General features: G+C 41.0%; 1 protein-coding gene across 1 annotated transcript in view; it reads right to left on the bottom strand.

Moving 5' to 3' along the window:
• The window catches only part of LOC124607514 (MMS19 nucleotide excision repair protein homolog), a 231,856-nt gene that overhangs the window by 62,958 nt on the left and 141,782 nt on the right, over nucleotides 1–27,116 (bottom strand). The window contains exons 12-13 of the mRNA XM_047139908.1: nucleotides 22,387–22,584; nucleotides 14,724–14,844 (exon numbers count right to left, since the gene is read on the bottom strand). Coding sequence (XP_046995864.1) covers nucleotides 14,724–14,844; nucleotides 22,387–22,584 — 319 coding nt within the window. The remainder of the gene's footprint in view (nucleotides 1–14,723; nucleotides 14,845–22,386; nucleotides 22,585–27,116) is intronic.

Raw genomic sequence — 27,116 nt, 5'->3', positions numbered from 1 at the left:
ACATTACCTTCCTTCAATTGGGCCAACGGGCAGTGAATCGAGGAAGTACAGTACATACTGAAAAAACTAAAATGAGCTCTAACATGGAAAATAGGCGTTTCCGGACACACGTCCACATAACATCTTTCTTTATTTGTGTGTGAGGAATGTTTCCTGAAAGTTTGGCCATACCTTTTTGTAACACCATATATATATATATATATATATATATATATATATATATATATATATATATATATATATATATATGGAAGGAAACATTCCACGTGGGAAAAATTATATATAAAAACAAAGATGAGGTGACTTGCCGAACAAAAGCGCTGGCAGGTCGATAGACACACAAACAAACACAAACATACACACAAAATTCAAGCTTTCGCAACAAACTGTTGCCTCATCAGGAAAGAGGGAAGGAGAGGGGAAGACGAAAGGAAGTGGGTTTTAAGGGAGAGGGTAAGGAGTCATTCCAATCCCGGGAGCGGAAAGACTTACCTTAGGGGGAAAAAAGGACAGGTATACACTCGCACACACGCACATATCCATCCACACATACAGACACAAGCAGACATATTTAAAGACCAAATGTCTGCTTAAATATGTCTGCTTGTGTCTGTATGTGTGGATGGATATGTGCATGTGTGCGAGTGTATACCTGTCCTTTTTTCCCCCTAAGGTAAGTCTTTCCGCTCCCGGGATTGGAATGACTCCTTACCCTCTCCCTTAAAACCCACTTCCTTTCGTCTTCCCCTCTCCTTCCCTCTTTCCTGATGAGGCAACAGTTTGTTGCAAAAGCTTGAATTTTGTGTGTATGTTTGTGTTTGTTTGTGTGTCTATCGACCTGCCAGCACTTTTGTTCGGTAAGTCACCTCATCTTTGTTTTTTTTATATATATATATATATATATATATATATATATATATATATATATATATATATATATGTGTGTGTGTATATATACACATTTGAATTACAAAAAAACAAATACTAAAAAAAAGGGTTGCATGGCGCGAGATTCGATCCGGCGACCTTTGGATTACGAACCCGAGCGCTTATCGCTGCGCCATGACGCTGTAGAAAATTATTAATCGTAGAGTATTTCACCGCAACGGTTTCTTTTAACTGTCGATTTACTCGACAACAGATGAGAAGTGCATCTTGGTGCTTTGCCACATTACACCTCTGGCCATGAGCTTTTATTATGCGCAGTATGAATTGAATCTGAATTTCACAATTGGCGGCCTCCCCTTGTCAGCCATGGCAACAACTACTATGTCAACAATTTGTGGCACAATTTGCCACTGGCATTTCCCAGGAGCAAATTGCCAGTTAATTTGAACTTCCAAACCATATCCCTTCATGTCAGTATGGAAAGGGGACCTCTCCATAATCTTTTAGTGTTTAAGCAGTTGTGAGAGCAGTAGCACTATTGCTGTTAATGATCTTTCCTTTGAGGGAGACCACAGCCATACAGAATTTTTTGAAAGAAATTTCTGCCATTACACTGTTAACAGTCAAATGGCAGCAATTTAAAAATAAATAAATAAAATGCTGATGTTTTGATAAAATAGTTTCATGAGTAAAGCTGTGCTCAGACCCATGATGACTTTCTGCAACTTTAATGCACTCTGGTGCATGTTTCAACCCTATGTCCTATGTCGTCGTGTCAGTACTGGCATATAATGTCAAGTTATGACACTTGCACTTCCAACAATGCAATTTCTACAGCAAACAGTCTGAACATCAGTTCCACAAGATGGGCACCCATACTGGAAATGGTATTCCATCTCCAATGACTCAAGTAGCTAAAGATTAAATACAACCACTCTGTTTCTTCACAATATTTGATCCTCAAATTTCTGCACCCATCTACTACTATATATATTAGAAAGTAATTCTCACAGTATACCCCTGCACAAGCTATGTACCTGCTGTGGGAAAATATTAACTGTAAGAATAAAACACTGTCTCACGTCTCCTCTGTTTCACTATAAAATAAATAATAAGTACAGTAACAATCAAAGGAAATACACAAATGTTCTCGAAACATTATTTTCCAAAAAACAAATCCAGTTCATAACCAGATTGTACATTTATGGATCTAGGAAAGTCTGAGAAACTCAGAGTGGTAATCATAATGACTTTTTCACTCTGCAGCGGTGTGTGCACTAATTTGAAACTTGCTGGTAGATTAAAACTATGTGCTGGGCCAGGACTTGAACCCAACACCGCTGCCTTTTACGAGCAAGTGTTCTGCCAACTGAGAATGCCAGATGGTGAGTCAAAGCTGAAGTCGGACACATTACTAAATTGGAGAGTTGAATAACAGATACAGTAATTCCATAAGAGTGCTAGTCCCACAAGACATGCAGGATACATACACACAAATTGAAAACTGTTGTATTCTATTTAAATGTTCTCAAAAAAGCATCTTGTATGAACTATCACCCTGTGTTGCCTGCACACCACATTAATGTATGATGCCAAAAGGTGAACCAACATTGAAATGAGAGTCATTACTAAATTGAATAGCTGGATAACAGATACAATAATTCCACAAGAATTTTTGTACGTGAGGCCCTATCCTGAATTTTGCCACATTATCTCCAGAGGCTTCAATGTCACAGATGTTTGCTTTAGGTACCACACACCAAAATGTTTAAAAACACTGCTTACAATTTATTACATTCAATTTCTGCACGGAAATTTATATGCTGAATTTTGCAGTGACAGAAAGTACACACTTCTAGTTACGCTGCAAAGTAGTAGGGATACCTATTCTGTTTATTATGAAAGATTTCAGCTTCAAAATAATTGTTTCCCAGAACAGCCTGTTATTTCAAATACAATACCATCCTTCATAATACGTCTGAAAAACTATCTGTCAAATTATACGTAAGGTACAGCACTGTGAATCATGATTTTTCAATGACTATTGCAGGATTCAGTTAGTGTTGTGCAGAGAGAGGAACTGGTGTAAGTACACTCTCCCTCTGCACAACACTAACTGAATCCTCTAACAGTGACTGAAAAGTCACAATTCATAGAGCTAATCCTTATTTATAATTCGACAGATAGTTTGTTCATGAGATTAGCAGCTGAAATTTGAGGTCACTGTTTTGCCTCATTTGGCAAAACAGTGATCCAAGTCTCACTAGCAACATTATACAAGGCAAAGGGGAATATAGACCATCAATGGCTCTTTAATGATTTACTGGTGATAATCTGTGAAATAGTAAAACACCCATCCACACCAGAATTTTAGTATAATCCTCCTCACTGATCTGACATGATCCCTTATGTACAATGTTTATCAAAGAACTATAACCAATTTACATGATGCTTATGTATTAGACAGCCAATGTCTCTGGGACTATGATGGGAGGATCCTGATATTAAAAATAAACAGATTAAACAATGATTTCATTTTTAGATGTTTATCTAGCAATAAGAAAAATATAACTTTCTTTTGCAACTGAATTTTATTTTGTTTCTTAACTAAAGATTTTTTACTTTGTTGATTTTCTTCAGCAGTTCACAAAGGGAATTGCTTTTATTATTATTATTATTATTATTATTATTATCTACTTCGCCTATTTATTCTTATTTGCAAGATAGACAGCACTGAACTGGATATGAGAGATGACAGATACTAACAATGTAATGTATTTAGTTAAATGCCCATGGGACATCAGGATATTCAGCAAAATGTTTACCTAAATTAACATCGTTCTTATACAACTGTGTTACATTCAGAATGGCTCATAATTATTTGAATTCATGACGTTATCACAGTACATACAAATTCTTGTTCGACAAGGGAGCTTAAAATATCCTTTTCTTGCAATATTAATACCAATGGCTGTCTCTCACTAATATAAAATGGGGGAAAATGTCGATCATCATGCTACAATTTGAAATCCTTGGAAGTGTTTCTCACTGCACACAGCTCACGGCTTTAGGTGGTCATGCTTATCAATGACCATATATACCAATGAAAATACTAAATTTTTGAAAATACTATATAATAGGATGGATGAAAAATCTACCCACCGAGCAGTTGCAGGAGAGAACACATAAAAATGTTAAGGACATGTGCAAGTCTTCGGACCTAGTGGCTACTTTTCCTGGCAGCAGTGTTTAAGAGGAAGGCAGAGGGATGAAGGGAAAGAACTAACACGATTTAGTAAATGGGAAGGGTTGTGGGAATGTCGACCAATACCCCGGGTCAGGGAAGACTTACCAAATGGGATGAGAAAGAAAGACTTTCATTCTCATTCCATCCGGTAAGCCTCCCCTGACCCAAAATTTTGAATGACTTTCCCATCACTGTCCCCATCTCCCAAGCATCGCCTGTCCTTTTCCTTCATCATTGTTCCTTCCCCCTAAAACCATCTTCCAGAAGAAGGAGCCACTGGCTTATAAATGACCCTGTATGCTGAAACAAAAGTTTTACCCACTTTTACCCCCCATCTCCCAAACATCGCCAGTCTTTTTCCTTCAATACTATCCTTCCCCTCAACCCATCTGCCACAAGAAGGAACCACTGGCTATAAATGACCCTGTATGATAAAACAAAATTTTTATCCAGTGTCATCATCATGAGCAGCCATCGGATGAATAATAGTAGCTTTCCAGCCTCAGTGCAGAGTCTAGGTAAAGGGCTAGTTCTAATAGCTCTAGTTCTAATAACTCCCAGCAGCAAACCTAATGTCCTAATGATAGACTCCATCTAACATTCACAGGAATGAAGGAAAGATTCATATGTAGAGCAGCCATGCAGAAAGCATCCATACAGGATTGGCAAAACTTTTACACAACTTCAACAGGCATGTTTTACATGCCTCCAAGTTTTGTCATTTATAAATTTCAATACATTTCATGCCTTATGCAACTTTGCATTAAGATTTCTCAAATGAGGCAGCCAAATATGCTTTCATGCATGTGAGGCCCAAGGAACTTCATGTAAACTATAAAAGATTGAAAAGAGCTCCTAGGTGCCACTGAGCTTTATTAGAAACACAACAGAAGAGATTAAATTTGATGGCCATAGCTTTTAATCTACAGTGATATTTGAATAATTTGTGCCAGACTCGAATTCAATCTCAGATCTCTTGCTTATTATGAACAATTGTCTTAAAAAAGATACACCATATATGAATGACTCCAGGCCATACTAGATTCTTCAATGCTGATGAGGTTCTCTCCTATTATTTCAACAACCAGAGGTTCACAGACAGGGTATGCAGGAATAAAATAAGTGATTACATTTAATTCTTTGAGTTCAGTGTTTTCATGGGTACCAACAACTCTGAGCCTAAGACATACAGCGTGATTATAACTAAACTTTCAAAATGCTGCAGAAATAACACCACTGGTCAGAATGATGTCAAATTGCAACAGAATATTATCATAGAAGGGAGAAAACGGATGGCAGAAAAAAAGTGTGAAAACTGATCAATAGATGGCATTGTATGTGTCAGAATATGCAAATGAAAACACCTGTCATATGCACGATCCATTGGAGTTGGTATAAACACGCCGAGTACATGGCTTTTCTTCCTTTTGCATCTGCGACATTTGCCATGACTGTCTCACTGCAGGGTTGCACTCTGCTTGTAAAGCTGTGTTACAAGACTAATGACTGTGCACATGTTGCTCTGCAGAAGTTCGGGACACTGAAGGGTTTGAAAAAAGGCACTGGTCCGATGACTGCCGTGGGTCTGGAGAAAATGATTTGGAAATTTGGGAAGACGGGTTCTTTTGGTTGGTTTAAAAGGGGGGCAGAAGGGACCAAACTGCATGGTCACCGATCCCTTGTTCCGAATAAAACAAATCCTCAAGCGTGAGAATCAAACATACAATACGTATAATGCAGAACGGAAAGAAAGGAAAAATCACAAGAAAGAAGGAAAGGCAACGAACACTAGAAGGAACAAACAAGGACAAGAAAACAACAGAGAGACGCAAGAAACAGCTAGAAGAGAGTAAAACAAGAAAGCAGATTACAGTGGGTGGCCAACCATGAAAATAAAAAGGAGAAGCCAGCTACTCTGCAACACATTAAAATCTCCACCCACGTACTAGGGTGGAGGACACAGAGGGACAAAGGACATGTGTCAAATCTCAGATCAAATGAGAAAACCCACCCTCATGGATAAAACGTAAAACCAAATCAAGAGGAAGAGGCATTGTCTGCTAAAATCAATGATAAAAAGGCTGGCAACCAAAGATGAAGTCGCACGGCAGCCAAAGAAGGACACAGCAGAAGAGTATGGGCCACAGTCAACTGGGTGCCTCGCTGACACTGCGGCAGATCTTCATGGCGCAGGAGGTAGCCGTGGGTTGCTCAGGCATGAGCAATGTGGAGCCGGCAGAGAACCATGGAGTCCCTGCGAGATGCCCTCATCGAGGACTTCCACAGATTCCTGGTCCCCTTAATGGCTCACAGTTTGTTGTGTGTACTGAAATTTTGCCATACCGTCTCCCAAAGCTGAAAAACCTTGTGGCGTAATAATGAACGCAGGTCAGTTGCGGGGAGGCCGATCTCCAGAAGCGGTTTCCGTGTAGCCAGTTTGGCCAACCTGTCGGCAAGTTCGTTTCCTGGGATTCCGACATAACCAGGGTCCAGACGAACACCACTGAATGACTGGACCGTTCCAGGGCATAGATGGACTCCTGGATGGACATTAGCAAAGAATGATGAGGGTAGCACTGGTCGACAGCTTTCAGGCTGCTCAAGGAATCAGTACATAAAAGAAAGGACTCCTCAGGGCATGAACGGATATACTGAATTTCACAAAATATGGCCACCAGCTCTGCAGTGAATACACTGCAGCCACTGGGTAAGGAATACTGTTCAACATGGCCGCCGTGAATGTAGGTGAAGCCAATGCGACCATCAGTCATTGAGTCATCGGTGTAAACCACTTCAGAGCCCCAGAACATGTAGAGAATTGAGCGGAAGTGACAGAGGAGGGACGCAGGTTTAATGGAGTCCTTAGGGCCACGTGAACGGTCCAGGCAAAGCTTCGGCCTAGGGCTAGACAATGGAAGTGTACGTGAATTGACCATATGTAGAGGTGGTAAAGGCAAGAACTCCAGTTCAGACAGAAGCGATTGCACGCGAACCCCAATAGTTAGCCCTGATAGGGCTGCTTATGCAGGAGGTGAACCACCATGGTTGGGAAAAGAGGACTTTCATTAAGATGTTCAGGAGAGCTATGAATGTGTGCAACGTAACTGGCGAGCAGTTGTCCATGGTTGATCTTCAACAGAGGGACTCCAGCCTCCACCAGTACACTGGTCACCGGCTCGTCCTAAAAGCTCCTGTCGCTAGTCGAGCTCCCCAGTGGCACAATGGGTCGAGCAAACGCAACACTGAGGGCGCTGCCAAACAATAAATCACAATCCCATAGTCAAGGTGGGATTGAACAAAAGGCTCTATAGAGCTGCAGAAGCATGGAGCGATCTGCACGCCAGTTGGTGTTGCTCAGGCAGCGGAGACCACTGAGATGCTGCCAACACTTCCATTTAAGTTGAAGAAGATGAGGAAGCCAAGTCAAATGAACATCGAAAACCGGACCTAAGAATCGATATGTCACTACGACAGTGAGTGGATCGTCATTAAGGTAAAGTGCTGGTTCCAGATGAACGGTACGACGTCGACAGAAATGCATGACACACGTCTTCACAGCTGAAAACTGAAAGCCATGGGCTAGAGCCCATGACTGCGCCTTATGGATGGCTCCCTGTAGGCGATGCTCAGCAACACCAGTACTGGTGGAGCAGAACAAAATGCAGAAGTCATCTGCATGCAGAGAGGGTGAGACAGGAGGCCCTACAGCTGCTCCTAGACCGTTAATGGTCACTAAAAATAGACACTCAATACAGAGCCCTGCGGGATCCCGTTTCTCCTGGATATGGGTGGAACTATGGGAGGCACCAACTTGGACATGAAAAGTATGGAGTGAAAGAAAATTTTAGAGAAAAATCAGAAGCGGGCCTTGGAGACCCCACTCGTATAATGTAGCAAGCATATGGTATAGCCAGGTGGTGTGATACACTTTTCGTAAATCAAAAAAGATGGCAACCTGGTGTTGGTGTCTGGAAAAGACAGTTCAAATGGTAGACTCGAGGGGGACAAGATTATCAGTGGTAGAGCGACCCTGGCAAAAGCCACCCTGACATGGAGCCAGTAGGCCACGTGACTCCAGGACCCAACCCATCCGACACACCATACGTACCAGCAGCTTGCAAAGAACGTTGGTGAGGCTGATGGGCTGATAGCTATCCACATCAAGCAGGTTTTCACTGGGTTTAAGCACTAGAATGATGGTGCTCTCCCGCCATTGCGATGGAAAGACACCATCGCACCAGATCCGCTTGAAGATGATGAAGAGATGTAGCTTGTAGTCAGATGAGAGATGTTTAATCATCTGCCCTTGGATCCGATCTGGCCCAGGAGCTGTGTCGAGGTAATGTGTATGGGCACTGAGGAGCTCCCACTCTGTAAATGGGGCATTATAGGGTTCACTGTGGCGTGTAGCAAACAAGAGGACTTCCTTTCCATCCGCCGTTTCAGGGCGCAAAAGGCTGGGGGGTAGTTCTCTGATGCAGACACTCGAGAATAGTGCTCAGTAAAGTGCTCAGCAATCACATTTGCGTCAGTAGATAATAAGCCGTTTATGTGAACACCGGGAATGCCTGTTGGGGTCTGGTACCCAAAAACTTGTACGATCTTTGCCCAGACTTGGGAAGGTGACGTATGGCACCCAATGATCGACACTTATCTCTCCCAACACTCCTGCTTCCATCTTTTGATAAGCTGGCGAATGTGGGCACGGAGCCGTTTAAAGACTATGAGGTGCGCCAGAGAAGTGTGCCGCTTATGCCGCTGTAGCTTCTTTCGAGTAATGACCACGAGCCACACTGAAATGTGTGGCAGCCCCAGTATTTAAGAGGCAGAGGTCGAACTGAGACAGTAAAGTTTCAACATCTCTGCCTCGACCAGTAAGCACGATGCCACCCCACATGGGGGTTATGGGCGTTAAAATCTCCCAAAGGAAGGGAAGGTTTAGGGAGTTGACCAATCAGTGCAGCTAACACATGCAGGGGTACGGCACCATCTGGAGGAAGATATACATTGCAGACAGTTATTTCCTGTGTCATCCTTATTCTGACAGCCACAGATTCAAGAGGGGTTAGAAGGGGCACACATTCACTACAGACTGAGTTCAGGACTTAAACGCAAACTCCACCTAACACTCGATTATAGACGCTATGGTTTCTGTAATACCCCTTGAGTGCAGGGGTCCGCATTGCCGAGAGCCAGGTGTCCTGGAGAGCAACGCAGAAAGCAGGTGTAAAGCTTAACAAATGCTGTAACTTGGCCAGGCGGTGGAAAAAACCACTGCAATTCTACTGGATGATGGCATCATTGTGAGACTGGGAAGGCATGGAGCATTCAATGAGGCAGTTTAAGCCTCAGGGTCACCTGCTGCCACAGACTTATTGCCTGAACAGTCAATATCCATCGTGTCTGAGAGTCAGGTGAAATCTAGGTCCTCAGCAGATGCCAGAATCTCCACCTCATTTTCAGATGCACAGCTTGTAGGTAGCAGTGGTGTGGGTGCCACTGCAGTGCCTTGGCTCTTGGGGGTCTTTTGCTTTTTTGATTTCTCTCATTGTCCCTTAGATTTGTCCTGCTGGGAGGGCAGGCTTCACTGATTTTGAGTCTCCAGGGACTGAGGAGGACCATGACGCCCTATGAGCAGCTACCTGTGGTTGCTTCAGCCACTGGCAGGTGTCAGCTGTGCCACTGGTAAGAACCTGGGAAGGGTGTGACCCAAGGGATCCCTTCCTAATGAGAGGAGCCAAAGAAGCTGTACGCTTCTCCTGCTTACAAGTGGAGAGAGATGCCCCCGATGGTTGGGGAGGGGAGGGGGGGGGGGAGGAGGAAGTTGCTCCCGAAGTAGTTGGTGCAGGAGCAACAGGGATGGTAGTGCCCCCCATGGTCAAGGGGGAGGTGTAGTCTTACGGCTCAGAGAGCCATCTGGAATTCGCCGAACTGATGGGGCTATCACTGTTGTCATAGCGGCAGCATAAGAGGAAGCCATTCGCACAGGATGGAGTCGTTCAAATGTCCTTTTAGCCTCAGTGTAGGTCAGTTGGTCCAGGGTCTTGTACTCCATGATTTATCTTTCTTTCTGTAAGGTCCTGCAGTCTGGTGAGCAAGGGAAATGATGTTCTCCGCAGTTAACACAGATAGGTGGAGGGGGGGGGGGGGGGGGGGGGGAGGCACAAGGAGTATTGTGATGTGAAGGACGTCCACAATCTTGATATGTGACACTGGAAGTACACTGGGAAGACATATGGCCAAACTTCCAGCATTTAAAACACCTCATCGAGTGTGGGATAAATGGCTTGATATCACGGCAGTAGATCATCACCTTGAACTTTTTGGGTAATGTGTCACTCTCGAAGGCCAAGATTAAGGCACCAGCAGCAACCCGATTATCCCTCAGACCCCGTCGGATGAAGTGAACACCTCGTCATTCTAAATTGGCGCGCACCTCATCGTCAGACTGAAAAATAAGATCCCTGTGGAATATGAGACCCTGAACCATATTCAAGCTCTTATGGGGTGTGATGGAAACAGAAACATCCCCCAGCTTGTCGCAGGCGAGTAGTGCCCACGACTGGGCAGAGGATGCTGTTTTGACCAAGACTGACCCAGAGCGTATTTTGGGCAAGCCCTCCACCTACCCAAACATGTTCTCTAAATGCTCAACAAAAAACAGGCTTCATGCATCAGCCCTCGAACAGACAAGGTACTGGGGCGAATAAGCTTCACTGCCATCCTTAGCCTGGTGTTCCTCCTGTGGTCTGGCCAGGGAGGGGAACGATTTGGGGTCATACTTCTGCGCATTAAATTGAGCCCTGGAACCCTTAGAGACTACTGGTGGTTGGCCACCAGCAAGAAATTATGTACCACGCTTCACTGCATGTCATCCACCCTGATACCACCCACTCTGACATAGGGCCCTCCCCACGGGCACCACCCAGCCTCAGCAAGGGCCACCTGGCAGGATGGCCATTGCTGGGAGTCCCGATGCCCCACAGTGACAGGCATCTACTCCTTGGCATACGTGGGGTGTTAATGGTGCAGGCATCAGCAGTTCGATCCCTTTGTTGTCAGGGGGCTACCACCAACAAGGTACATGGTGGTCCCTCCACAACAGACAGGCTACCATGCTGGATATCAGGTGCAAAGAATTCCATGACATCATCAGTGCAGAAAGTGGCACTGTATAGTGCATGGTGGAAAACACAAGCAGGAATTTATCCTCACCCAAGAGATGGAGAATGAGCGGAACTGCAATGCGACGATGAGTAAGTGGGCTCAAAGATCTCAATGCACAATGGACACGATGCACAATTGCCTCGATCTCTGGAAAAATTTTCAAATGTGGAGGTCAAACCCTAAGAGACCATCACATAAATGCCGAAATGTGTGAGACTCCTTTTAGTCGCTTCTTACGGCAGGCAGGAATACCTCGGGCCTATTCTTACCCCCAGACCCGCAGAGGGGATTCTTTTGGTGTGCAACATGGTATAGCGAAGAAACGAATTGATTCGATGTCAGTGGAAGCAGAGGCCATAGCAATGCAGGAGGAGAAGAGCTGTGGTGTACAAATGTGTAGTGGATGGAGAATTGTGCGAATATTGGACATACCTGTGAGCATGGTGCGTAAAATCCTATGAGACATCCTTCTTCGCTACCCAAGCAAAATTACCCATTTGCATGAGTTGCTTCCCGTTGACCTGCCACCAAAGGAAGCCTTTGCTTTAGAACTTTTTCCTTGCATAGAAGTGACAATGATTGGTCATGGAAGATTTTGTGGACAGATGAAGCCCTCTTCCACGTGACAGTATTTGTCAATACACAGAATTGTCTAATATGGGCAATGGAAAATCGACATGAGAAGTGACAACGATTGGTCATGGAAGATTTTATAGACAGATGAAGCCCACTTCCATCTGACAGGATATGTCAATATGCAGAATTGTCGAATATGGGCAATGGAAAATCCACATGCAAATCAACCAGTAAACTTCATCCTGAAAAGGTCACTGTATGGTACTTTTTACAACATCATTTATCATACAGCCATATTTTTTCGAAGAGACAGGTGCTTCCGGTCCTGTTACCTGTACCATGGCAGGTAAGCGCTATGAGTGTCTTTTGCGCAAGCTCGTCATTCCAGCTCTCTAACAGCATGGATGTGTGGTTGGGACTATTTTTATTCAAGATGGCACACCTCCGCACATTGCAAATCCAGTTAAGCAGCTGCTGAAGCGCCATTTCAGAAATGCTACAATTATCAGCCACCATTTCCCTACAGTCTGGCCATTCCAATCACCTGATCTTAATCTGTGTGACTTCTGGCTGTGGGGCTACCTGAAAGATGTTGTGTTCAGTGTTCTGACTGCAGACTTTGCTGCATTGAAGGCCTGCATTGCGCAACACATTCTGAACGTGACCCCGGAAACACTTCGATCAGTTGTGGAACATGCTGTTTCTCCATTTCAACTTGCTGCAGAAAATGGCGGACAGCATATTGAACATGTTTTATGCCAGTCACATGGAAATTAATAATCTGATTTGATTTTGATTGATGCTTTTTAAGCGGTTTTTGGCCTCAGGACAATTAAAAACCAATGTGATTGATGCTTCTTATGCAGATTTTGACCTCAGGACAACTAAAAATCGATGTGATTGGTGCTTTTTATGCAGTTTTTGGCCTCAGTACAATTAAAACTGATGTGAGTGATCCTTTTTATGCGGTTTTTGGCCTCAGGACAGTTAAAAACTGATTTTTACCAGCCGATGTGTTTGGCCTTTCCGTGGTGGATGGGTTTATGTAACTAACAGTATCACAACTGCACACCCATGCACACTGAGTAGTACAGTTTGGTTAACATCAAATATACACTTTAGACATTGTTTGTAGTTGACCACTATTAAATTATAAATCCCTCAATTACTACATTTTGTAACTATTTATTTTTCTTCTGCCAAACATTTTCCCCCTTCTCTGATAATATTCTGTTGCAATTTGAGATCATTCTGACCGGTGGTGTTATTTCTACAATGGTTTGAAAGTTAAATTGTAATCACCCTGTAGCTCAACCATTCTGCCTAAATTCATTCCCTCTGAGGTAATATTTTTGCACATTTGCAAGGAAGGATATCCAGCTATAATGTTTTGACATAACAGGAGGAAAACTTGAGTAACAGTGACAGCTTGAGTCTGCGCTGGAGGCACGTTTGTACGATTAACTGCTTTATGCAACGGCTCACAATAAGCAGATCTGGGTTCACATCTTGTTTTGGCACAGATTTTCAAAATGTCCAATAGGCTAATTAAACTATTATCAACTGCATTAGTGAATTGATTTAATTGAGTTCCAATTTTTCTGTGGTTATACACAATTTGCTCGTGGAAAACAAAATCTGTATACTCCATTAATATTTCCATCTTCTTCAATGTCAGCTGCTGCCTATGTATGTAAACGTAAAACTAGAACAGGAGAAAGGGAAAAAATTAACATCGTCTAATATGTTCTGAAATTATTCGAAATTTTGTGGATAGCTTCTCTTAGATTCCTAAAAACATTTGTACATTTTTTGGTCTGGAGATCTTTTATTTAGAATTTGTTATGCTGATCTCCCCACTTTCTTAACCCTGTGGCACATAGCATCACTGCAGTGGACAGCTGTTAATGGTCACTTTTTTGGCATTTCCAACCAGTCCACTGCACTGGATACTTCCTACTGGTGACGTGCCCTACATGTATTCGCACCCTAATGACTGACTGAAAATGCCAGAGTAGAGACCTTTAAATGTTATCCACTGCAGTGAAAATCATGCGCTACAAGGTTAATGGCTTCTGACTGTCATTGTGACAATTTTTACAGTTTTTAATTGCATTTATTAGTATAAATTAATCAATAGAATAGCTTTATTACATTTAAGTTGCATTCCATACTGTCCAATGACAACTTTCCAATTTTTGTATACATGTTGAATATTTTTTCTGCCTTTGTGCTCTACTTTTGAATTTCTGAGGACTTTCAAAAAAATGCTTCAGTTTAATATTTTGATGGTTGTCACATTTTCTTCGTTGAGGCTCAGAGTTTTCCTAATAATTAGTAGATTCTTTCTAATCAAAAATTTGTTCAGTGTTCAGAAGATTGGGACCAAAAAAGCTCTAATTAAAATATAGCTGCTAGAGAAAAGGCCTAAGCAGCTGTTCATTACACAACTCAACCAAGGGGAGAAAATTGCGAAATCACCAAAACATCTGATCGAGCAGCAGAATTTCCTCCACTGTTACACTTGACTATCAGTAAGCTTGAAAACTTTTTTTTTTATTTATTGAAAAGATTTGAATTTTAGTAACAACCATGATGTGTTAGCAATTTAAAGTCCTAATTCAGGGTACAAATGATATTTTTTTTATCTTACCACTTCATTACTCCTAAATGCTTATCTATGGAAAAATGTCATTGCAGATGTGTAGTATGTGGAAACAATATGGCAAAATAGTGAAAAAGTTACATACATATTTATAATGTAACTAACTTTACAGAGACTTTTAATGCAAGTAGTATCAACAAGAAAAAGTGAACGACAATGTGTATGGAAAAGACTACAAACCAGCTGTGTCTGACTGGCAGGAGATGCAGGATTCAGTGGAAAAACTGGCTTTTCACTTTTAACATAAGCTTCAGGATTCAGGAACCATGGAACAAATTGTGATACCACATCACTTTGAACACTGTAAGATACAACAACACATTTGTAAGTACAGAATTTGTACACCACTTCAAAAATACCATAAATGAATAATTACAAAAGATAAAACTTTGATCTACTTAAATACAGAAAGAAAATCATAAGCATTAGAAAAATGTATAGGCTATATATATATATATATATATATATATATATATATATATATATAATAGAAGGAAACATTCCACGTGGGAAAAATTATATACAAAATCAAAGATGAGGTGACTTACCGAACGAAAGCGCTGGCAGGTCGATAGACACACAAACAAACACAAACATACACACAAAATTCAAGCTTTCGCAACAAACTGTTGCCTCATCAGGAAAGAGGGAAGGAGAGTGGAAGACGAAAGGAAGTGGGTTTTAAGGGAGAGGGTAAGGAGTCATTCCAATCCCGGGAGCGGAAAGACTTACCTTAGGGGGAAAAAAGGACAGGTATACACTCGCACACACGCACATATCCATCCACACATACAGACACAAGCAGACATATTTAAAGACCAATATGTCTGCTTGTGTCTGTATGTGTGGATGGATATGTGCGTGTGTGCGAGTGTATACCTGTCCTTTTTTCCCCCTAAGGTAAGTCTTTCCGCTCCCGGGATTGGAATGACTCCTTACCCTCTCCCTTAAAACCCACTTCCTTTCGTCTTCCACTCTCCTTCCCTCTTTCCTGATGAGGCAACAGTTTGTTGCGAAAGCTTGAATTTTGTGTGTATGTTTGTGTGTCTATCGACCTGCCAGCGCTTTCGTTCGGTAAGTCACCTCATCTTTGATTTTTTATATATATATATATATATATATATATATATATATATATATATATATATATATATATATATATATATATAAAAATTGGATTTATTTAAATGTGCTTCAAGAGTATTTATTTGCCAATTATGATGAATAATGGTATAATTTCTTGCCAGTTAATATCATGATTAAGATGGCAACAACACGGTAGAGTTGCTATACAAACATACACAGTTCTTTTAGTAGAAGCTTAAGGTGTGACGGAAAGAAATACAGAAATCATAGGAATCTCACAATATTAAATACATAAAGAAAGAATAAAAAAAGGGCATAAAAGAAAATTAAAATATGTGCCCCAAACTCTTCAAACCTTGCTTTGCATATAAGGAATAAATGAAAATTTAAAAAGCTTGCTAAGAGGAAAGGGAGAAAAGAACAGTAGAGGAAGGTTGGCAAACATAACATGATGGTGGATAAGTGGGACAAAAAGAGTGGTGCAGAATTTGTGAACATTGTTGAAACTGTGAGACAGTGCAACACAAATTAAAATGGCCTATTTTTTAATTAATGTGAGATCAGAAGTTACAATGTCTGAAATACAGTCCTCCTCATGCAAACTTCCAACTTCATCAACTTACGTGATTTAAGAAACAAGATAGATTTGCGGTAATAAAATATTTGATATATTTACCTCCTCCCCTAGCTGAAATTTACCTGTCAAAACTATTGTTAGAATTGGAGCAGTTTTAACTAGCAGGAAATTAAATGAGCTTCACAAGTTACAGGTATATTTTATATGCAACAGTCTTTCTGTACACTCTGTCGTTTAAATTGACAGATTTGTACTCTTATAAGAGAATTGCAGCTGGGAGTGTATAAAGTTAAACTGAAATGGATGGAATGAAATCTGATCTTTTCAAAAATGTCACTTAAGAGTCCAGAATTATAACCCATGATACTACTGAGGGGACGATGGTCATAAAATGCAAATGTTCATCAAGAAAGCTAAGATAGTGTTTGTATTTTGTAGAACTGATGGACAGACATTACAACTTACAAAGACAAAAAATGATTGCATCTTTAAAAATGGCTATATGTGAAGCCAACAATAATTTTTACAGTAGATCCTGATGATAGATCTGTAACAAGTACGTAGAAAATTCTGGTAATAGGTAAACTGAATTTAAACATTTCATTCAATCTCACTTTAATCACTCTAGTGTATTAACTGAGTACAAAAGACAAGAAGATGAAATATAAATTTCTGCAATTAAAAATATATGCATGCATATTACATTACCATACCGTGTTTGAGCATTGTCCAAAACTTACAAATGGGAGGTATTGAAATAAGCACCCACTGTACTGAGACACAAGATTAACAGTACTAGACCTAATAAACTTCTTATTAGATTTTATACTGAGTATGCTCCAGAGATAGACCCCTTTCTAGCTTGCATTTATCGAGGATCTCTTGTGCAGCATGCAGTCTCACATAACGAGAAAAGAGGGCAGGTCAAACTTTTTCACCAGCATGGTCATGAGGGGCTATCACGGTGCTCTGTAACATTGGGAGTTACTGCCTCAACTGCAGTGCATGCTGTCTGCCTAACCACTGGATCACAGTTAAACATTATTCAAGCAGCAAATTACTATTTCAACTCCAAATCCATCCACCCCTCCTCTACACATTGCTCCCATTATCATTTACATCAGTCACTTATTTCCACCAAGTACAACAATCGCAGACACATAAATAAATATCTTCTCATCCTACACCCCTCAGCACAATTTCTTCTTACAGGTTCATTTCCTAAATTCATCAATAGTTATCAATAGTTCTCTTTACAACCATCTAGAATTTTCGTTTGTCCATTTCTCACATCTATTTCAGATTTTTAATTCAGTTTTTTTCCCCCTCTCATTAAGCACCACTCTGTTTTACTTCCAATATTCCCCAGTGGTTACCCCACACTCACTGACATCATTTGCATTTCGCTCTTCCTCCCTCATAAAACATCCCATCCCAGTTGGACCACTGCTCTGTCAGCCTGAGTCAGTTTAGAAAAATATCCCCACACCCAGCTAAATTATAGTCCCGTATTTTATCTTGTTTCTTAAATGCTGCCTCCGCCATGGAAACCACTGACCCCCCCCCCCCCCCCAAAGAACTAACCATAAAAATTCTTCTCTCTGGGTACCACCCCTCCCTTCACGATGACTTTCAAATTTTCGGATACCTCCAACCCCTATCCCTAACTGAAACGATACTACAGAAATGAATCTCTATGGTGCAGGCATCTCTAGATCATCTGTTTTCCCTCTGCGAGATATTGTTACCGTGCACCTGGACTATCTATATCATATCTCCCAATCTGATACTCTGCCCTCTGACACTTGGAGAAAACTCCAGGCACCACCTCCAAAAGTTATCACATTTAATAACATTCTATTCCCACCTTGGAGCACCACTACTCATCAACATCAATCCTACTCCTACTGAACTCTCACGTCAACCCCTCATAGCACCAGATCCCCCGTCTTGCTGACCTCTTCCATCTGTCATATCCTCCAAAACTCCCTCCTAACATCCCAAACATCCCACAAAACCTAGAACCTAAGCAAATGCAAAACACTTGTCCACCCATTCACCAGGAACTTCAATCCTACAGAAGTTTCAGTACTACCCAAACACCTCACTTTGAACCTCATGTCCAAGTTCTGTCATGCCAAACTTGTCAAAAAACATACTCTCCTTCTCCTGATCCCTATAGTGTAATCACTTTTTTGCCACCAATCCCTCCCATCAAAGTCAATCTAATCCCAACACTGAACCTTGCCTCTCCTTATTCATACCACTATCCAACTGTGACCCTCCACTTCTCCCTCCTAACCAAACCCAGGTTACCTTCCAGGAATTCCTTACCTCCAACTTGGCCTCACAATCCTTACCCACTTCCCTTCTCAAGAACACAAAACTCTCAAAGGAAGAAATACCAACCTCTAGATAATATATCGGGTAGTGTTGAGCATTATTATCAGATTGTTCGCTGAGAATACTGTTGTCTACAATAAGGTATTATTGCTAGAAGATAACAAGGAAATGTAGAAAGGACTTGGGCAGGATTTCAATTTAGTGCAGTGAATGGCAGCTATCTTCAAACATGGAGTATTGCAAGACAGGAAGACTCAGCATCCTGGCTTGGAGTAGCTAGGTGCACCATTAAATAAGGATGTGCTATGACAACGCTGATGATTCATGGCAAACAAAAGAAGCATTTGTGTAATGTCAGAGTCTGACACCAAATGGAACTGACAAGCAATGATTCCTGTTATTAACTGTTGTAATGTTGTTTGTTGGGATCCAATATAAGCCTCCTTCTTCTCCTGATCAGTATAGTGGAATCACTTTAGAAGAATTAGTATGCTGCATTACTTCGCACAAATTTGAAACTGCTTGAAGTTTCCAGCATAAGTGCCACTGCAGGGTTAAAGAAGTCAAGATGTGCTGCACTAATACGGTCAAGACGAATATTTAATTATACGTACAGCCATTCATAACAATGCACTTGAGTCTGAAAGAGGCAAGGAAAACTCTCTCTCTCTCTCTCTCTCTCTCTCTCTCTCTCTCTCTCTCTCTCTCACACACACACACACACACACACACACACACACACACACACAGAGAGAGAGAGAGAGAGAGAGAGAGAGAGAGAGAGAGACTGTATAAGGAACACTGCACATCTCACATTATTAAAATCATTAGGGCCCATGCTAAAAAACTAAAATGAAATAGGATTAACACGTAAAACAAGTTGCATGAAAGGCAAATTTATTGTAACGACACTGGGAAACTTTAGTGCATCTTGTCGAGTGAGAATGCCAATTTTTAGTCCCTTTTATTGATATTCGTTTCTTTTAATATTTGTAAGGGTGCTAATAACCCCGCTGTTGAACACCTGCACAATCCAAAAGCAACAGCAAAAGTAATGCATCTGTAAATGAAATTACATTACTAGTGCACACAATTCTACACTACTGTTCCAGCTTCTGATATCTCCTATCATGGCAATGAGATAACATGTTGTTTGTTGTTGTTGTTGCGGTCTTCAGTCCTGAGACTGGTTTGATGCAGCTCTCCATGCTACTCTATCCAGCGCAAGCTTCTTCATCTCTCAGTACCTACTGCAACCTACATCCTTCTTCTGAATCTGCTTGGTGTACTCATCTCTTGGTCTCCCTCTACGATTTTTACCCTCCACGCTGCCCTCCAATACTAAATTGGTGATCCCTTGATTCCTCAGAACATGTCCTACCAACCGATCCCTTCTTCTAGTCAAGTTGTGCCACAAACTTCTCTTCTCCCCAATCCTATTCAACACGTCCTCATTAGTTATGTGATCTACCCATCTAATCTTTAGCATTCTTCTGTAGCATCACATTTCGAAAGCTTCTATTCTCTTCTTGTCTAAACTATTTATCGTCCATGTTTCACTTCCATACATGGCTACACTCCATACAAATACTTTCAGAAATGACTTCCTGACACTTAAATCTATTCTCGATGTTAACAAATTTCTCGTCTTCAGAAACACTTTCCTTCCCATTGCCAGTCTACATTCTATATCCTCTCTACTTCGACCATCGTCAGTTATTTTGCTCCCCAAATAGCAAAACTCCTTCACTATTTTAAATGTCTCATTTCCTAATCTAATACCCCCAACATCACCCGACTTATTCGACTACATTCCATTATCCTCGTTTTGCTTTTGTTGATGTTCATCTTATATCCTTCCTTCAAGACACTATCCATTCCGTTCAACTGCTCTTCCAAGTCCTTTGCTGTCTCTGACAGAATTACAATGTCATCGGCGAACATCAAAGTTTTTATTTCTTCTCCATGGATTTTAATACCTACTCTGAATTTTGTTTCCTTTACTGCTTGCTCAATATACAGATTGAATAACATCGGGGAGAGGCTACAACCCTGTCTCACTCCCTTCCCAACCACTGCTTCTCTTTCATGCCCCTCAACTCTTATAACTGCCATTTGGTTTCTATACAAATTGTAAATAGCCTTTCGCTCCCTGTATTTTACCCCTGCCACCTTCAGAATTTGAAAGAGGGTATTCCAGTCAACATTGTCAAAAGCTTTCTCTAAGTCTACAAATGCTAGAAACGTAGGTTTGCCTTTCCTTAATCTAGCTTCTAAGATAAGCCGTAGGGTCAGTATTGCCTCACGTGTTCCAGTATTTCTACGGAATCCAAACTGATCTTCCCTGAGGTCGGCTTCTACTAGTTTTTCCATTCGTCTGTAAAGAATTCGCGTTAGTATTTTGCAGCCGTGACTTATTAAACTGATAGTTCGGTAATTTTCACATCTGTCAACACCTGCTTTCTTTGGGATTGGAATTATTATATTCTTCTTGAAGTCTGAGGGTATTTCGCCTGTCTCATACATCTTGCTCACCAGATGGTAGAGTTTTGTCAGGACTGGCTCTCCCAAGGCCGTCAGTAGTTCCAATGGAATGTTGTCTACTCCCGGGGCCTTGTTTCGACTCAGGTCTTTCAGTGCTCTGTCAAACTCTTCACGCAGTATCATATCTCCCATTTCATCTTCATCTACATCCTCTTCCATTTCCATAATATTGTCCTCAAGTACATCGCCCTTGTATAGACCCTCTACATACTCCTTCCACCTTTCTGCTTTCCCTTCTTTGCTTAGAACTGGTTTTCCATCTGAGCTCTTGATATTCATACAAGTGGTTCTCTTTTCTCCAAAGGTCTCTCTAATTTTCCTGTAGGCAGTATCTATCTTACCCCTAGTGAGACAAGCCTCTGCATCCTTACATTTGTCCTCTAGCCATCCCTGCTTAGCCATTTTGCACTTCCTGTCGATCTCATTTTTGAGACGTTTGTATTCCTTTTTGCCTGCTTCATTTACTGCATTTTTATATTTTCTCCTTTCAGCAATTAAATTCAATATTTCTTCTGTTACCCAAGGATTTCTATTAGCCCTCGTCTTTTTACCTACTTGATCCTCTGCTGCCTTCACTACTTCATCCCTCAGAGCTACCCATTCTTCTTCTACTGTATTTCTTTCCCCCATTCCTGTCAATTGTTCCCTTATGCTTTCCCTGAAACTCTGTACAACCTCTGGTTCTTTCAGTTTATCCAGGTCCCATCTCCTTAAATTCCCACCTTTTTTGCAGTTTCTTCAGTTTTAATCTACAGTTCATAACCAATAGATTGTGGTCAGAGTCCACATCTGCCCCTGGAAATGTCTTACAATTTAAAACCTGGTTCCTAAATCTCTGTCTTACCATTACATAATCTATCTGATACCTTCTAATATCTCCAGGGTTCTTCCATGTATACAACCTAACATCTCTTGGCAAATTTAGAGACACACCACTATGATTGCAATATATCACGGTCTTACAGAGATGCTCAAACGAGAATCCTGGAAAGAAAGCAACACTTGTTTTGTGAAAGCAGAGAATTGGTATTTGAGGAAGACTGTGTGAAAACCTTCATTGTTACCTCACATAGGGATGTCAAGAATAAGATACGACGGACTAGGGCACATATTCAAGCACACAGATGGGCATTCTTTCCCTCATTTCAAACACAAATGGAAAATCACAGAAAATTGCTTATATTGGTTCAAAATACCTTCTGTCATACTCTGTACAGTGGTTTGAAGGACAAGGTCAGTATAACACAAAATGAATTCTTCATAACATATACTATTTGTACAATACCATCTTACCTTGACATTTGTCTCTGCATGACACAATCCAGTACTTGTGCAATTAATCTCAAAAGGTCTACAAATTGTGAAGCATTGACAAAGTCCTCCTCTTGCAGTTTTTGGAAGCACCACAAGACTAAACAGGACACAACATCACACTGCTCATAGAGAAAGTTATGTATCCGCGATTCATCATCAGGAACTTCCACAAGCTTTCTGGAACAAATGACAATGTCAGAATTAAAAGATAACTGTTGCAAAGTTATACTGAAATAAGCTACCACTGCACTACTCCAGAATGCTATCAACAAGTAATCATTTTAGATGTTACTCTAAATAGTAAGTGCCAAAGACGTCAGACTGCTGAGCCATAGTTGAAAATTAATACTGAATGCACTGTTTTTTCACTATCAGAGCCATACACCAGGAGTTACTCAAAAATTAAAAAATGCTTAAGTTATTGATAACTTAAACATTCAAAACAGCTGGCAACTAATACTTTCATGTATGTGTCCTGGGAAAGTCTGCATGGACATCTATTATTGTGGAACACACTGCTGATGATGGTAGGGTAATCATTATCTCCATCTCCACCAGCTTCGGACAACATGTTTCAAATATTAAATCCTTCTCCTACTTTCCACACAATTTATGCTCATGCAGCCTTTCAAAATTACAAAGTACATAAACAGAAAGTAAATGCTAACTCCCAGGAGACTGCCATTTCTTCTTCCAAATCATGACACTTTGAGATGGACTCTTGAATATCCTTCTTTTCAATAATATGTAAGTGTAAGGAAAATTAAGTTGAAATGTTTAAAGGTTGGAAACTTCCATTCCAAAAACTTTCCCACCTACTCATAGAAGATACAGCAATCAGTTATGAGTTACCATCAATGTATAATTATGCAGTATGAATTCTTCAGAAAATCATCAAAAATTAATGATCACACCTATGGCTTTACAGACTATTACCTTATTACTAACCAAACAGAGCTGCATTAAAATAAACCCTTCATTAGGGATGAAAACAATGAAATATAATACCTGACTGGGACTTGAAACAGGAACTATATCTTGCATGAATAGTCATGTTAATCAAATAGGACATCCATTTATACATCTAGGACTGATTCAAATCTTCACTGTCCCTAACACTTCCCTCCTCTTACTTCACAACACGAGTGAAGCTGATGTTAGATGTAATGTCTCCCAAGGAAATGAGATAGGGCCTTCACTGTAATTCATCTATATAAATGATTTAGAAGAAAATCTGAGCATCCTTCTTACACTGTTTGCTGATTATGCCATCATTTACGGTCTTCAGAAGATCAAACTGTATTATAAAATTATTTAAACAACATAGAGAGTGGGGCAAAATAGATATTACAAAAGTCTTTTCTACTACAAAATAATAAACAGTGACAGATTTATGTTACCATATTCAGCTATGGCAGACAATCTGAAATTTAATACAGAAGATTTTGAAAGTGCTTCCTTTGTGCAGCAATGAGTTTGTGCAGCCTCAAACTAAATTCTGTGATGACTTTCTGGAAAACAACACTTTTGACTGCATGCAACACTCTGGAAATTGCAGTACACAGATCCAGGAGTGTTGATGGTCCTTGTTTGAAGACCGCGTCCTTTAGATTACACCATAAGAAATAATCACAAGGGCTGAGATCCAGGCTATAAGGCTGTCATTCTAAACCAGATATAGTGAATTTTAAAGTGAATATGGCAACAACTCAATCTCTGACTGTCATCTGAAGGAAATTGTACTTGTTCATGCAGAATCGAGCACAGCCACACTGTACTATAGATGTCTTCAAATACTTTCTAAAATCCTATTCTGCACCACCCTGTGTCTGAATGACATGAAAAGTGACAACTGACTGACCAATAAAAGTATGGGGTCCTCCACATGACAACTAAGAGAAGTCTGTTGAACTTCTGTTACATGATAAATGACACAAATTTTGAGGTAGTCATCTCAAATATCTAGGGCTTACTGTTAGGAACAATTTCTATTGGAATGATCACACAGAAAGTGTTGTATGGAATGCGAACCAATGACTGCATTTTGTAGGCAAAACTCTTACAAGATGCAACAAATTCATTAGATAAACTGCTAACAAGGGACCGATGACCTCAGCAGTTTGGTCCTATACGACCTAACCATAAATTTCAAAAAGAAAACTGCTAACACTATGTTTATCTGTTCTCTCTTTCTTTAACTATTTCAGTGCAGTATGAAATCTTTGCCAGATATAGTAACACAGTACATCGAAAGCATTCAAATAAGGTTGGCTTGAATGAGTTATTATGGTTAGCTCGAATCAATTATTATGATTGGATCAATTTCTGCTATCAGGAAAGTGGGCAGAGTCTCATTGATATGACAATTTCACTAAGTCGAAAGCAGCAAGATTTTCTCACAAAAATTTCATTCACAACTTCCTCCCCCTGATACCACAACATTCTGTTGCCTCTGCAACAACTACCACAATAAAATAAGAGTTCACTTTGAAAGATTTAAGTGGTCATTTTTCCGCCACGCACTAATCGAATGTGTGACTGCACATATATAATTTGAGAATGGTGTCTTGCACCCACTATATATTCAAGTTCCACCAATAACAGCATGTTAGTGAAATCGAGATTGCGATGCTTTTGTAAGCCAGTCACAGCTCATGTCACGTGATCTCGCCAACTGATGATAGCAGATCTTCATAGTGTACAGCTCATGATGTAGTCAGCCAATAAAAACATCAATTTTAAGAAGTGTAAACCAAGAGATAGGAAAAGTTAATGGTTTAAATTAATGTTCATAGTGTAGCTACGTGAAAAGCTAAGCTTTCACATATAATATTTGTCTTTTTTGTGTGTGTTAACACTTTAAGATACATCACGCAAATGTGTCAGTAACATTTTAAATATCGACCTAAATGTCTGGTCTTCTGGGCTAGAGATTCTTCTACGCGGCTGGCCTTCAAAGAGTTGATCTTTAAATGAGAGTCAAACATTCTGTGATTTAAGAAATTCAAAGGACGTTCTCGTTCTAACATAATTCAACTTGCATAAAATGAAATTTACTTTGAAAGTAATGCTTTTCAAACCATCATTCACAATATTTTCCCACGAGCTATTAGAATTCGTTTCAGCAATTATCCGACACCACCAGAAAACAGGTGTTACTATCCACGTGTAAGTACGATGACATAGGAAGCCCATATGTTTGTATGCACGTATCATTAAGAGATCGCACAGCATTAAGATATCTCACCTTACATCATAAACAACATGGGACATCAGATGATACTCCGAAAACATCGGAATTTCGTAAATGATACTAAAATGCATAATTCGGCTTAAAGTGCACATTTGTGTGGCCATATTCACAAATATGTAGGCAGCAACCTGTTATTAAGCTTTTCGGGATGCAAATTTTCTAGGAATACTAGTACTGTATTATCTCATGTTGGGTTTGTGGCATCTCTGGCGTGAAGTGCTATGTTCAACAGCCATCTTTCTGTTTTTGCTCTATTAAGTGTCCTTTTGATCCTAAAAGTGTGTTATTACGGTTCAATGCCATGTAAAACCCACAGTCCCCGACTTCAACGTTGTGCATTTGGGAATCATTTTGTGTTATTTTCACCAGTAATGAACTTTGTGTGCTGGTCCACATTGTCTTCAGAACAATTGATCTACCAGTGTCATTTTGTACTTGTGCCACGCACACTTTTAACTCTGCTTGCATATATACAAGTGTTCCTAATGTGCAATTGGTTAAAACTGAACAATTACCTGGCCCCTGCCATGCCAGCAGCCACTTAACCATTACCGGCCCAACATGGCCACCGTCAAATGCTACTACGCAGCAATGCCTGCCACCCGGACAGTGCACGCCTCTCACTGACGCTACGATTAAGCAGTCGCCTTCTGGTTGGTTGATGTGCTGACAAACATCTACTCCAAACGCTCATATGCGTGGGGTCGCTCATTCCTACTTGCCTAATGTCATTGCACCTCCCCCCCCCCCCCCAGCTCCACTCTCTGATTCCTTGGCTACACTTTCCACATGTGCATCTCTGCTCGAAGGTATTACGGCACACCTCTCCGATTTACTGGATGTGCACAAACAGATTGATGGGCTCCACATATATAATGCAGAGTTATGCTACCGCACTGCTACTGCCTCCACTGAATTGGCTCACGTACGGAATAAATTATGCAGCCTCTCTGCAGACCCGCTTCTTTCGGCGCCACCTCCCTCTCCTAGTGTGTCTTCACTCTGCTTTGCTCCTGTGTCAAGTTGCACTTTCACTGCTGCTGGTTCTGTGCCGACGCAGATGGACCGGCGGGATGCTCCTGTTGTCGCTTCGGGGGACCCTTCACATCCCATGGTTGCCGAATCACACCCACCATTGTTGACTACTGCCGACACCCCGCCAACTTGACTCCGGCCCAGCATGGATGATCTTGTTCTCGCTACGCGGTAGCTACCATGTTGCGTCCTCAGTCATGGCCTGCTGCCGACGCTCCGCACACGCCATCCCAGCACGTCAAGATCAGTCAACCGCCACTGACATGGACTCCTTTTGCTGCTTTGGTTAGAGATTTCACACCCAGTACATCAACACGACTGTTCTTGTTAAAATGCAAAGAAAAAGAGAGTAAGTGATGTGCAAAGTTTTTTACCATAATCACTTACACATCTGCTACTAACATTTTACGTTACACCGGTA

The sequence above is a fragment of the Schistocerca americana genome, chromosome 1 (genome assembly GCF_021461395.2).
Source record: "Schistocerca americana isolate TAMUIC-IGC-003095 chromosome 1, iqSchAmer2.1, whole genome shotgun sequence".
Lineage (NCBI taxonomy): Eukaryota > Metazoa > Arthropoda > Insecta > Orthoptera > Acrididae > Schistocerca > Schistocerca americana.
This window is presented reverse-complemented; position numbering and strand designations above follow the sequence as displayed.